Source organism: Gorilla gorilla, chromosome 2 (assembly GCF_029281585.2).
Source record: "Gorilla gorilla gorilla isolate KB3781 chromosome 2, NHGRI_mGorGor1-v2.1_pri, whole genome shotgun sequence".
In the NCBI taxonomy this organism is placed as follows: Eukaryota; Metazoa; Chordata; class Mammalia; order Primates; family Hominidae; genus Gorilla; species Gorilla gorilla.
This window is the reverse complement of record NC_086017.1, coordinates 181,255,369-181,268,604: the sequence shown is the minus strand read 5'-3', so window position 1 is coordinate 181,268,604 and position 13,236 is coordinate 181,255,369. Positions and strand designations below refer to the sequence as shown.

The 13,236-nt window shown below is 39.7% G+C and overlaps 1 protein-coding gene across 14 annotated transcripts in view; it reads left to right on the top strand.

Moving 5' to 3' along the window:
- Positions 1–1,278: 1,278 nt before the first annotated feature.
- Positions 1,279–13,236, top strand: part of PHC3 (polyhomeotic homolog 3) — a 95,743-nt gene continuing 83,785 nt past the window's right edge. For 10 of the 14 annotated variants that reach the window (XR_002005355.3, XR_002005357.4, XR_002005358.2 and 7 more), the window contains exons 1-4: positions 1,279–1,378; positions 4,155–4,320; positions 10,087–10,242; positions 11,348–11,425. Coding sequence is in view for 10 of the 14 variants with exons in the window: in XM_055381444.1 (XP_055237419.1) it covers positions 1,365–1,378; positions 4,155–4,320; positions 10,087–10,242; positions 11,348–11,425 (414 nt within the window). In the remaining 4 variants the exon portion in view is untranslated. Of the gene's footprint in view, positions 1,394–1,416; positions 2,054–4,154; positions 4,321–10,086; positions 10,243–11,347; positions 11,426–13,236 lie in introns of those variants that run through there. The other 4 variants (XM_055381440.1, XM_055381438.1, XM_019024297.3 and 1 more) reach the window with 3 other exon arrangements.

The following is a 13,236-nucleotide window of genomic DNA, read 5'->3' as shown; positions in this document are numbered from 1 at the left end:
CATATTACACTTCCGGATGGATTTATATCAATACTTCATTCTCAGTTCTTAAAATTATTGTGACTCCATCACCTCACAAAATGCAAAAAGAGACATTGTTTATGGTTCGTATGCTTTTTTTTTTTCCTGTAAAGGGAGGTAAAGATTTATTATACACCCTGAACTTTAAAGTTTCCAAAGCACTTAATAGATCTGTTTCAGAACACTTTTTCCTCAGCCTCCTGAGTAGCTGGGATGACAGGTGCGCGCCACGACATCCGGCTAATTTTTGTATTTTTTGTAGAGATGGGATTTCCCCACGTTGCCCAGGCTGGTCTCAAACTCCCGGGCTCAAGCAATCCTCCCAACTTCGCTTCCCAAAGTGCTGGTATTATGAGGGTGAGCCATCGTCCCGGTCTTCAGAACACATTATATTGTATGCAAATGTCTATAAAACCCGCTCCGCTACTTCTTGGAAGACAAGGACTCATCTTTATTATTTCATATTTATATTTAAATGTGTTATTTTACTTATCTTTATATGTTTGTCTCACACACCTGAGTTGTTGGCATTTAGCAGACTACACTAGCAAACTGGTGGCTGTTCCTGCTTGTTCCTTGTGGTGTTCAAGTTTGCAATTCCTACTAAGCGCTCAGCAAATTCATACTGAAGACATGAATGATATGCCTAGGGTAGTCAGGATGATTCCTTAACCACTCATTCACTGGCATCTGAACACTATCTTTCAGCTGGAGAGAGGTACTGCTGGTTGGGACCCTCAAGCCCCAAAGCTCCCAGGCAACAAGCCCTGCAGCCAGCCCTGAATTTCCTTTCTCCCTGAGACCTCAGCCTCTAATCCTCGTGGGTATTTTCTTTGAAACCACTCCGCAGTTTGCGTAGGCTTTGGTATATTTTAGATATTCTTCAAAATTATTATTATTATTATTATTATTATTATTATTGGGCTTTTTTTTGGTAGAGTCAGGGTCTCACTTTATTGTCAAGGCTGGTCCTGAACTCCTCGCTTCAAGAGATCCTCCTCAACCTCCCAAAGTGCTGGGATTACAGGTGAGCCACCGCGCCCATATTCTTCAAATTTTAAATTTAACAATCTAAGATAACTTTTTATATCTTTATTACAGATACCTCCCCAAGAGGAAGATCCTGGAGGAGAGAAAGAGAGGGGTTTGCAGAGGAGACACTGGTTATCTTAGTGGGGGAAATCTGGTCACTTTCCAGAGAGAGCAATTCCTGAGGTGGGCGGGGGCGATTGGAAGCTGAGGACGCCACGTGACCTCTGGCTCCGGGGGCTGAGCCGACCCCGCCTCTCCGCCCGCCGCCGGGGGGCGCATGCGCAGCCCATGTTAGTGATGGAGGAGAGAAGATGGCGGAAGCGGAGTGAGTGACTAGATGGTGACTGATGTCGTAACTAGGGGGGGCGAGTTGGGGCAGCGACACGTTCCCCCAGGGGAAAGCTCAGGGCTCTTTTGCGGGCAGTGTGGGGAAAGAGAGACTCGAGACCCGTCCTATCGTGGAGGAGCCTGCTAGGCCCGTGTCGCGGGGCGAAGACGAACTCTAGGGTCCAGTTACCCTCCAGGCAGGAGCGCCCCTTCCGCCATCAGGTCCCGGATCTGCGCGGCCCTGCGCGCAGGGTCACCCTTGGGACTCCGGGAGCTGGGGTTTTCCGGGGAACGAGCCCGGGTGGGCTCCTCAGGCGCTGTCATTCCTGCAAGTGGGCCCCGCGGGAAGCCTTGTTACTGCTGCCTGCGCAGGGGCCCGCGGAGGCTGGGTAGGGCAGGGCGGGCACTGCCAGGCCTCCTTCGCCTTCTTCTCCTTCCCGCCCCGGCGCCACCCCACTCCTCCTCAGCGGGAGAATCCGACACGCGGGGCTGCCCGCCTCCCTCGTGCCGGAGGCGTGCAGGAGGTGTCCCGGCGTGGGCCTGAGAGCGGCGGGGGCTGCTTGCAGGTCTGGTGAGGCTGAAAACACCCTGAAAGAAAGGTCTTTCCCTCGAGTCTCTGGGTGCAGCGTTGCTGCTTCACACGCGGGCCACATTCTTGTGTGTCGGTGTGACGGTATGTTTAGTTAACGACTCCAGAACTTACTGTTTCCTGGGTAGGCCTCTTGTGCACCAGAACTGCTGGCTGTATTTTGCAGATATTAGTATGCCTAGACGATGGAGTTACCAAAGTTGTTCTTTTGTGCCAGGCCTCGAAATGCAGTGCGATGGTTTGGCCAGTTCCGCTCAACCGATGTTTAGACTTATGCCTAGAATTTGGATTCTCTGTGACCATTTTTGGTTAGGAGTTAGAACTGTTTACCATACTGTTTGGATTGGAGGGCATAGTTGAGCAGATTAACACTTTTAAAAAACCAGAACTTAAGCTGGCCTTTTGCATGTCACTGGTACACGATACGGTAGTAGTATGACAGGCAGCAGTTCGGTAAAAAGTTTACCTTACCTACCACTAATACGGTATAATGTTGAACAGTTACCATATGATGCTGTGATTTGATTGGAAGGCAGTTTGGAAAAAAAAAAAAAACAAGCATAAAGATGTATGAATTATTTACTAATCCAAAAAGTAAGTGAGGAGTCAGCTTTCTTCCTGACGGTTTTCCTTTCACTTTTCCTCTTATTTTCTTTTTCTTTCTTTGTGACAGCGTCTCTCACTCTTATCTCCCAGGCTGGAGTGCAGTGGCACGATCATAGCTCACTGCAACCTGGACCTCCTGGGCTCAAGCGATTTTCCCACCTTAGCCTCTCAAGTTGCTGGGACCACAGTCCTGTGCCACCAGGCCTGGCTAATTTTTTATTTTTCATTTGTAGAGACAGGGTTTCCCTATGTTGCCCAGGCTGGCTTTGAACTCCTAAGCTCAAGCAGTCCTCCCCCTAAGTGGTAGGATGACAGGTGTCAACCGCCACTCAAGGCCCCCACTTTTCCTTTTTTTTTTTTTTGGTTCGGTTTTTTTTACATTTGGTTCCTCAGAGAATATAAATACTGTTTACATACGTAATATAGAACAAAGAAAATTTGTACTTAAAAAAGCAACGCTATGGTAATAGTGTATGTGTACCAATTAGTGCCAAATTCATTTGTTTTTTCATGGAATAGAAAGTGTTCTTACATTTTTATCAGTGCTGCTAATGTGGGGTGGGTGGGATTTAGTTTCTCAGAAGAAAAGACCTATAAGAAAAGAGAGATAAAACCAGTATAATCTCTTGTGTGCTTTTCACCTTCGAGGTACATTTCTGGCCCGACAAAAAGTACTCCTCTTCTGGTTTCTAACAATATGGAGGTCCTTAGAATTGACTTAAAATGTTTGAATTTATTCAAATACAGATTCTGTGTTTAGTGGAATTTTGTACCACAACAAGTAAGATTATAGTATTGGAGGGAAGAGATCAGAAAGTCTGGTATAAAAGTGTACTTTACTGTCCATACATGAGGAAGTGACATAATTTATGTTTTCAAAATCTGGAGTAATTCTTTGTGAAAAAGATTTTGTAAGGGTATGGGAAGTTGCTGTTTGCTGCTTCTCTGTGTTCTCACAGCAATCTCCTAATAAGTATAACTCAGCTATTAGAAGTAGTAAGGACAGCGTTGTAGACTGATTAGGGGAAAAGCCAGTGTGAGTTAAAAAAATTACTTTTTAACATTTTTAAAAAAGAACTTATTTTTAAGCAAAGTTTATATGGTAAACTAAACTAAGCTAGTTAACATGAGTCCTTAGGCATTCAGTTCTAATGTATAGGTAAGAATGACTTTAGTTTGTAATTAGTGTGGTCAAAAGAATGTAAAGAAATGTTTTAAAATACTGTGATACTGCTTAAATTTTTATTTTCCTAGGTAGTTTAGTATTCTCTCATTACCTGTTTTGGTTTAAAAAAAATCTTTCGGTAATGCAAAGATAAACTTTTGGCTATGCGTTATCTCAGTTACGTATTCTGAATCATTTGAATTCAAATGTAGTAGGTATTAACTATTAAATATGCTACATATATGTGAAGTATTTTTCCCTTCTAAGTGCTTATAGTGACTGTGTGTTGGCTGTCTTTTATGAGAGCCTTCCTAGCAGTTTAGATTACTGCTGATTATTTCTTTGGAATGAATATTCTTTAAAGCTCATAAGATAATGCTTTTACCAATACAAACCCTTTGTGTGACCTGCCAGATTTAAGGACCATAGTACAGCTATGGATACTGAACCAAACCCGGGAACATCTTCTGTGTCAACAACAACCAGCAGTACCACCACCACCACCATCACCACTTCCTCCTCTCGAATGCAGCAGCCACAGATCTCTGTCTACAGTGGTTCAGACCGACATGCTGTACAGGTATTTCAGCTGTAGTGATGGGTAGTCTAAGACTTAAGATGTCATATTACTTTTTGCTTAAGCTGGATTTATGTATTGTTTCATATTCTCAAATGTACAGTTAGAATTACTAATGTTTCAATCAACTGTCTCAATCCATTTTGTGTGGCTATAGCAGAATACCAAGACTGGGTAATTGTAAAGAAAAGAAACTTATTTCTTACATTTCTGGAAGCTGGGAAGTCTAATATGAAGGAGCTGGCATCTCACGAGGGCCGTCTTATTGCCTCATTCCGTGGTGGAAGACTAGAGAGCAAGATACCAAATTTGCAGCCTCAAGCCCTTTTAAAATTTCCTGTAGTCTATTCATGTGGGCGGAGTCCTTATGGCCTAATCACCCTTCAGGGGTCCCACCTCTTAACACTGTTGCATTGGAGATTAAGTTTCCAACACATACTTAATTGGGGGACACGTTCAACCACAGCAACAGCCAACAAAGTTAATTAATAATCATACTATTGGCCAGGTGTGGTGGCTCACGCCTATAATCCCAACGCTGTGGGAGACCAAAGTAGGGAGATAGCTTGAGCTTAGGAGTTGGAGACCGGCTGGGACAACATGTTGAAACCCCATCTCTACAAAAAATACAAAAATCAGCAGGGCATAGTGGCATGCGCCAGTGGTCCCAGCTACTCAGGAGGCTGAGGTGGGAGGATTGCTTGAGCCCAGGAGGTCAAGGCTGCAATGAGCTGTGATCGCACCACTGTACTCCAGTCTAGGTGACAGAGTGAGACCCTGTCTCAAAAAAAAAAAAAAAAAAAAAAATGCTGGGCGTGGTGGCTCACACCTCTAATCCCAGCGCTTTGGGAGACCAAGGCTGGCAGATCACTTGAGGTCAGGTGTTTGAGACCAGCCTGATCAACATGGTGAAACCCTGTCTCTACTAAGAATACAAAAATTAGCCAGGCATGGTAATGCATACCTGTAATCCCAGCTACTTGGGAGGCTGAGGCAGGAGTATCACTTGAACCCTGGCGGCAGAGGTTGCAGTGAGCCAAGATAGCGCCACTGCACTCCAGCCTGGGCAAAAAGAGTGAGACTCCATCTCAAAATATATATATATATAGTATTGAGAGGGCTTACATTTGTCAGCATGTAGTTTATAGGATTATGTGTAAAGAAAATTATAAGGGGAAAGTCTCTAGGTGCTGCTGCAGTGTGAAGGCATTCAACCTAGAGCCCCAACATACAGAATGGCTGTAGGTTTATTTTATATTGGAACTCAAAATATAGACTTAGGGAGATCTGTTCAGGTATGTAGATATGTTACGAAGTTTATATTAAACCCAGGTGGCCTAAGAACCCTAAGCAGGAGGATCCATTCTAAATCCCTTAAGGGCAGAGGGGGAAGGGAATATTGAACTAGGAAGTCACTTAGTTGAGAAAGTAAAGTTTACTTAGTTAACATTTATGATAATGGCAGTTGGGGCAATATGGTATTATATAAAAAGGGCATGGAACTTCCACTCTATTATACTTTGTTTGAATTCCATTTTCATTATCTTTAGGAGCTATATAGCCTTGGGTATGAGACATAATCCCCTTGAGCTTCAGAAAACTAAAATGAGGGTGAGACTACTTCTTTCATTAATTACTCTGAGGATTAAATGAAGTATCTTTGAGATTAATGAAGTATCTAGAACTGTGTAAGGCACATTATAGGTTTCCAGTAGATAGTAATAGCTAATACTTATTGAATAATTGCTGCGTGCCAAACATTTGATAAATGTTACATGAATTATCTCCATTAATCATTACCAGCCCTCTATGAAGTAGCTATTATTATTATCTCCATTTTACTGATGGGAAAATAAATGTTTTAAATCAGCTAAATAACTTTCCCAAACTCACCTAGCTAGTTCTCAGACTTCAGCCCTTGTGCCCTTAACCACTCTGTGAATTCTTATTTTTTCTATTATACCTGCTTTCTTCTGGTAGAATCCTTATAATTGCATCTACCCTGAAAACAACTGCTTGCAATATAGTCCTTCCTCTGCTCCATTTTTCCATGGTGGATACCCCAGTATAATGTCTATTTAACTGTTTTTGGTTTAGGATTTAGTTTTCCAAAATCACTGTGGAGTGGAACCAGCCAGTTCACCAGAAATTCAAACTTGAATGCAGAGTGAGGTTTTAATGTTTTTTACCTTTCTCTGAGGTAAGGGATACAGGGAAAAGGATTTAGATCTTTTTTTTTTTTTTTTTTTTTGAGACGGAGTCTCGCTCTATCGCCCAGGCTGGAGTGTGGTGGCATGATCTAGGCTCACTGCAACCTCTGCCTCCTAGGTTCAAACGATTCTCCTGCTTCAGCCTCCAGAACAGCTGGGACTACAGGCATATGCCAGCAGGTCCAGCTAATTTTTGTATTTTTAGTAAAGATGGGGTTTCACCATATTGGTCAGGCGGGTCTCAAACTCCTGACCTCGTGATCCACCTGCCTTGGCCTCCAAAGTGCTAGGATCACAGGAATGAGCTACCGCGCCCGGCCGGGTTTTTTTTTTTTTTTTTTTTTTTTGAGACTGAGTCTCACCCTGTAGCCCACGCTGGAGTGCAGTGGCGCGATCTTGGCTCACTGCAACCTCTGCCTCCCTGGTCCAAGCGATTCTCCTGCCTCAGCCTCCCGAGTAGCTGGGACTACAGGCACGTGCCACCACACCCAGCTAATTTTTTGTATTTTTAGTAGAGATGGGGTTTCACCATGTTAGCAGGATGGTCTCAATCTCTTGAGCTGGTAATCCGCCCACCTCGGCCTCCCAAAGTGCTGGGATTATAGGTGTGAGCCACTGCGCCTGGCCCCCTTTTTTTTTTTTTTTTTTCTTCTCTCCCTCTCTGTTGCCTAGGCTGGAGTCCAGTGGCATGATCACAACTCACGACCCCCTGGGCTCAAGTGCTCCTGCTTCAGCCTCCTGAGTAGTTGAGACTACAGGCACATGTGACTACGCTTGGCTAATTTTTTTATTTTGTAGAGACAGGATCTCACTATGTCGCCCAGGCTAGTCTTGACCTTCTGGCTTTAAGCTCTCCTCCTGCCTTAGCCTCCCAAAGTGCTGGGATGAGCCACCACGCCTGACTGATAATGTGATCGCTTAATATACCATTTTGTCCTCTAGTTTTCAATTAAGCTGCATAGATTAATAAAAAATTAATAGAAAGATATGTAGATGTAGATATATCTCATAAATAGCACTGACTCTGTTTCTTATGAGACCATAGAATTGCTTCTCCCAAAATGCAATCAAATCAATATTTATTGAACTACCTAAGTAATTCTTTAATCTTCCAGCTTGCTTTTTCTGTTCTGGGAATTCTCTTCACCCTCCTTGGGTGAATAAGAATTTATAATAAATAAGAACAATTTGCTGTATCTATAACTTGTATTTACTCATTGCTGTGAGTAATTGAATAGTAGTGAAAGACTGTGCTGACAACAGAAAAAATGAGTATACTCTGACAAAAGTATGTGTCAAATAGATTGTTATTTCAGTTTGATTTTAGAATTTTTTTCCGTATACAGTCCAGTGCTTTTAGAATTTTGTTATGGAATTAGAAGAACAAATAGAGATTGATCTGACTAAAAAAGGTATATTGTTATAATTCTGAATCACCTAATGCTGGCCTGTAGTCCCCTGCAGGTAGGGGTCAAAAGCTCCCATTGATTTTGTGACAGAAATTTGTATCAGGCATAGTAGTCTATAGTTGGAGAGATGAGATATTAACACATGAAAATAAACAATAACACACAGAAATATGCTTTCTTGAAGTTTAGATAAAAGGATTCATGGCATTATGGCTCAAGATGTCCTGAGAGACCCTCAAGCTATAGGATTATGGCACTATTACTCCCTTAGCTCTTTGAAAACTCTGGTTTGATGCTGCGATTAGGGTTCTGTGCTGTTTCAGAGTCACAGTGAGCACAATGTGACTTTTGGATTTGGTTGTATAGGATTGACTTATTCTGACTTAACCTTTTGGAGAAGTGTAGGAATTTTCTCTGATTTTAGTAGAGTACTTGACTTTTCTATATTTATTTAATGAAGTTTCAGGCTCAGATTTTACATTTTACTAACAAATATTCACAGTAATTAACACTTTTTAAGGAATTAAGTAAGAATAGTTTTATTCAATGTTGAAGCAAAACAAGGTATTTGACATTTAAAAATTTTTTAAATTATTGAGTAATTTTCTAAAGAAGAAATAGCTTTATAATTTAATTTTTAATTTTTATTTTATGATTATTATTATTTTGAGATGGGGTCTTGCTCTGTCGTCTAGGCTGGAGTGCAGTGGCATGATCTCTGGTCACTGCAACCTCCACCTCCTGGGTTCAAGCAGTTCTCCCACCTGAGCCTCCTGAGTATCTGGGATTACAGGTGCGTGCCACCATGCCTGGCCAATTTTTGTATTTTTAGTAGAGACAGGGTTTCACTATGTTGGCCAGGCTAGTCTTGAACTCCTGACCTCAGGTGACCTGCCTGCCTTGGCCTCCCAAAGTGGTGGGATCACAGGCATGAGCCAACCTGCCCAGCTGTTTTGTAATTTTATATGATCATTAATAATACCTACTCATTGTAAGATTTTCAGACATTTATAGAAAAGTATGAACTAGAAGCTAAAAATCACCTCTAATCTAGCTACCCATCTGTGGTCTTTGAAAGTTTTCCTGTGGATTCTTTCAAATATTTTAATATAAAAATGGTATCTTTATATACTATTTTGTAACCCACTGATTTTCTTTTTGTTAGTAAATATAGATCCGTATCAGCAAAGTACACTATAGTGGCCAGTAGTTACTTGTGGCTGTTTACATTAAAATTAAAATTAATTAAAATTCAATTTAAAATTAACTCAATTCTTTAGTTGCACTAGCCACATTTTAAGTGCTCAGTAGGCACATGTGACTAGATGTTACTGTATAGGACAGCAGTGATCTACATTACTATTTGTTATGGTTGCATGGTAAAGGTATTTCTCTCCACACCCAAGCCCTGAATTCTACCAAGTTTTATCCAAAAAGGTTATGCCAACTTGAATTTTTACTAGCAGTATGGGAGTATTGGTTTCCCCAGGTAGTAGTAGTAGTATTTTAAATCTTTATCCATCTGAAAGTTGGAAAATAGTATCTTGTTTTAATTTGTAAGTTTTTGACTACTGGTGAGATTGAAAATCTTTTGAAATGCTTAGTTGGCCTGGCCTGTCTTTTGCGAATTGTCCACTGGGGTTTTTTTTTTTTTTTTTTTTTTTTTTTTTTGAGATGGAGTCTTGCTGTGTCGCCCAGGCTGGAGTGCAGTGGCATGATCTCGGCTCAACTGCAGCCTTCGCCTCACAGGTTCAAGCGATTCTCCTGCCTCAGCCTCCCAAGTAGCTGGGGCTACAGGCATGTGCCACCATGCCTGGCTAATTTTTTGTGTTTTTGGTAGAGACGGGGTTTCACCATGTTAGCCAGGATGGTCTCGATCTCCTGACCTTGTGATCCGCCCACCTCGGCCTCCCAAAGTGCTGGAATTACAGGCTTGAGCCACCGCGCCCGGCCCACTGGGTAGTTTTAATGTGTACAAGTTAGTGATTTCTAGTGATACGTAACTAGGAAAGAAATAATGTTAATAAGCTTGATGATATTATGTATTAAAGCAGTGAAATTTTAAACTGCCACTTTTTTATACTTTGATTTTCTGATTAAGATAAAGGTTGAGATTATGGTTTGACATTGGTTCAATTGACTTATCACAGGTAATTCAACAGGCATTGCATCGGCCCCCCAGCTCAGCTGCTCAGTACCTTCAGCAAATGTATGCAGCCCAACAACAGCACTTGATGCTGCATACTGCAGCTCTTCAGCAGCAGCATTTAAGCAGCTCCCAGCTTCAGAGCCTTGCTGCTGTTCAGGTAAGACTAAAATAAGAGTTTATGAGATCAAAGTTTCTGTTATCTGTAGGTAGTTACTGAAAATAAATACATTGGGTATTATTTCAGAGTTCTCAGATGTCCTGTGGTTATTTTTCCCGGAGGAAATATATTAATAGGTTGCCGAATAGAAGTTAATTGAGAAAAAGGGGATATGTTTTTTTATGTTACTCTGTTTCTAGCTTTTGTCTCAGTGCTTTTTATCCAGATTGGAGAAATGCTATGCTAGTTTATGTGTATAAAGTTCTAGGTACAACAGTGAGTACTTAGGCTTATATAAATTGTATTTTTACTAAAAATAAGATTAAAAAAATTATATAAGTAATTATACTCATTAAAAAATCAAACAATATTAAGTTGTTTATAAGAGATAAAGTAAAGCTGTTCCTTTTCCTTGTCTATCACTGTTTCCCGTTCTTCAAAGGTGGCCACAGTAACAATCTAATACATATTTCTCCAGAAATTTTCTATACAAAGATAGGTATATCCATTTTTCTAAAATCCAATCATATTATTCCTACTGATAACAGGATTTCATTATTAAATGCTTGTTTTTTAAAAAGATTTTTGTTACTATTGTACTATTTAAATAAGGCTGTGTAAGATTTAATCTTAAATCCCCTCACCAGAGGAGGATCTCAGTTGACTGAACCTGAAAAAGGTTTATTTCTGTTACCAACGATTCTCAGCTGTTGCTTCTTAGTAGCGTAATTTTTAAATAACATGTTTGTGATACAAGTTAGGAAACTGAAACCCACTCACTGGCTCTTGCTGTAGCTCTAATTTCTTTTTCATAACTCTGGAGTAGTGATTCCACTTTAAAGATGACAGAGACCCATAAAGTGAAACTGACAATAAAGTAGCTAATAAAATAAGATTAGTCTTTGGATCCCCTGTTTTCACCATTCAGCTTTTTCTTATTTAAAAAATCTGTTTAACCGAAGCTTAAGCCATGTTGGCTATAAAATTAGTTGTTTCATACATAGGCCTTTTGACATTTATTGTTGTGGTTTTGTGTTATCATGGTACCAGAAAGTTCTTAACTTCAGGTTTTTACTGACATATTCTAAAAGTCTTACTATTTTAGGCAAGTTTGTCCAGTGGAAGACCATCTACATCTCCCACAGGAAGTGTCACACAGCAGTCAAGTATGTCCCAAACGTCTGTAAGTTCCCTAAATTTTTTTTTTTGGATTTAAAATTTTAAAGAATTGTTTTCCAAAAGTAAACTGTTGTTATTTATGAAGCTGTTATTATAATTTGTTGCATGCTGTTTAAAGTAACAATTGCCCAGAAATAGAAATGATAAAATTCAAGAATTCAGAACTAATGTTAAATTTATGAAAATCTGAGTCTTAAAAAAATCTTTTTGTATTTCTTGTATATCCATTTGCACTGATCATGTTCAGATCTTATGTGGTTTCAGTTTTCTGTGTGTATTGAAAGCCTAAAATATACAACGCAGGGATATTGGCCATGAATTTACTGTGATATACAATAGTATGTCATGTCCTTGGTAGACATCTAAGCATTTCTAACTTTGTGCAATTCACATTTTAGAAATTATACTTTCAGCTTACATGAGTTATTTGGGTTCAATTTGCGAGTATCCATTCAAGATAGGGTAATTTATTTTGAGAAAGGAGTAAAAGAAAGCTGATTCGCTATATTGCACATATATATTGGGAAATTGTGCCAAGTTTCCCAGGTAAAATAAATTTATGGGCATGGTAATACTTGTTTAGCTTTTAATTTTGGTATAATTTTAAACTGCAATAATAATAAAAAAATTTCTGTATCTGCTCTACTCCGATTAATCAATTATTGCATATTGCCCCATTACTTTATCATTCATTCTTTTCCACTACATGTATACATATTTTTTTCTGAGTCATTTGTAAGTTGAGATATGTTCCTTTCTTCCTAAATACTTTGATGTGTATTTCCTAAGAACAAGGCTATTGTTTTTTGAAGCCACAGAAAAATTACTAAATTCAGGAAATATGACATTGATACAGTGCAGTTCATTTTCACATTTCATCATTTGTCTCAGATTTCCCAACCTCATCACTATGGACATTATGAGCCAGATAATTCTTTGTTGTCAGGGGCTATCGTGTACATTATAGGATGTTTAGCAGCATCCCTGGCTACTAGATACCGGCAGCTTGTGGTCTTTCTCCTTCCTCTAGTGTGACAAGTATAGGTGTTTCCTGGTGGGGGGCAAATTGCCTGTAGTTGAGAACCTAATAATGTCCTTTCTAGATATTTTTTCCTGGTCCAGAATGGTAATACTTTGATACTTCATAAAATTGGCTCCAATACAATATAGTTTGTAGGTTGTTAAGGAATTGAAGGTTAAGGAATTGTGCTCTATTTCTTCAGCTAAGGGTATGGTCTTTGCTAACTACATGCTGTGGTCAGCATATAGCTGTGGTTTTTTTTGTTGTTTGGTTTTTTTTTCTGGCTGTTGATCTGACTTTTTTTTTTTGGCGTGGGAATGTCCTGGAGTGTGAACAAGATTAGTTAAAAAAGTTCCCTATGACTTGAAGATGTTAGATAAAATGAAAAAGTTAAATAATGTAACCTAGCTCTAAGCATTAATACTGGAGTTTTTGTCATTGACATCAGATGTCTTTAATACAATGGTAATTAAGGAAAGGAGTGGTAAATATTTTGTGGGCTACTGAAGGAAATTATATAGACAAATTCTTTATTCTGTGAAATACTGGAATAACAATAGGATGTATTTGTATAGATATGTTATTTTGAATTTTTTTCCTTCACGTTATTAAAAGGTATCTTTTTAAACTGTCTTTCATTATGGCTTTATGTATGTGACATTCACAGAAGTTAGAATTCTAATGATTGTGCTTATATATATGACATTGTTAATGTTACTTGTCATAAACCAGCAGCATTATACCATGAAGTATGCCAAAAGCTGTAAATGGCTGGTGGGGGAAGATAAGTAAGT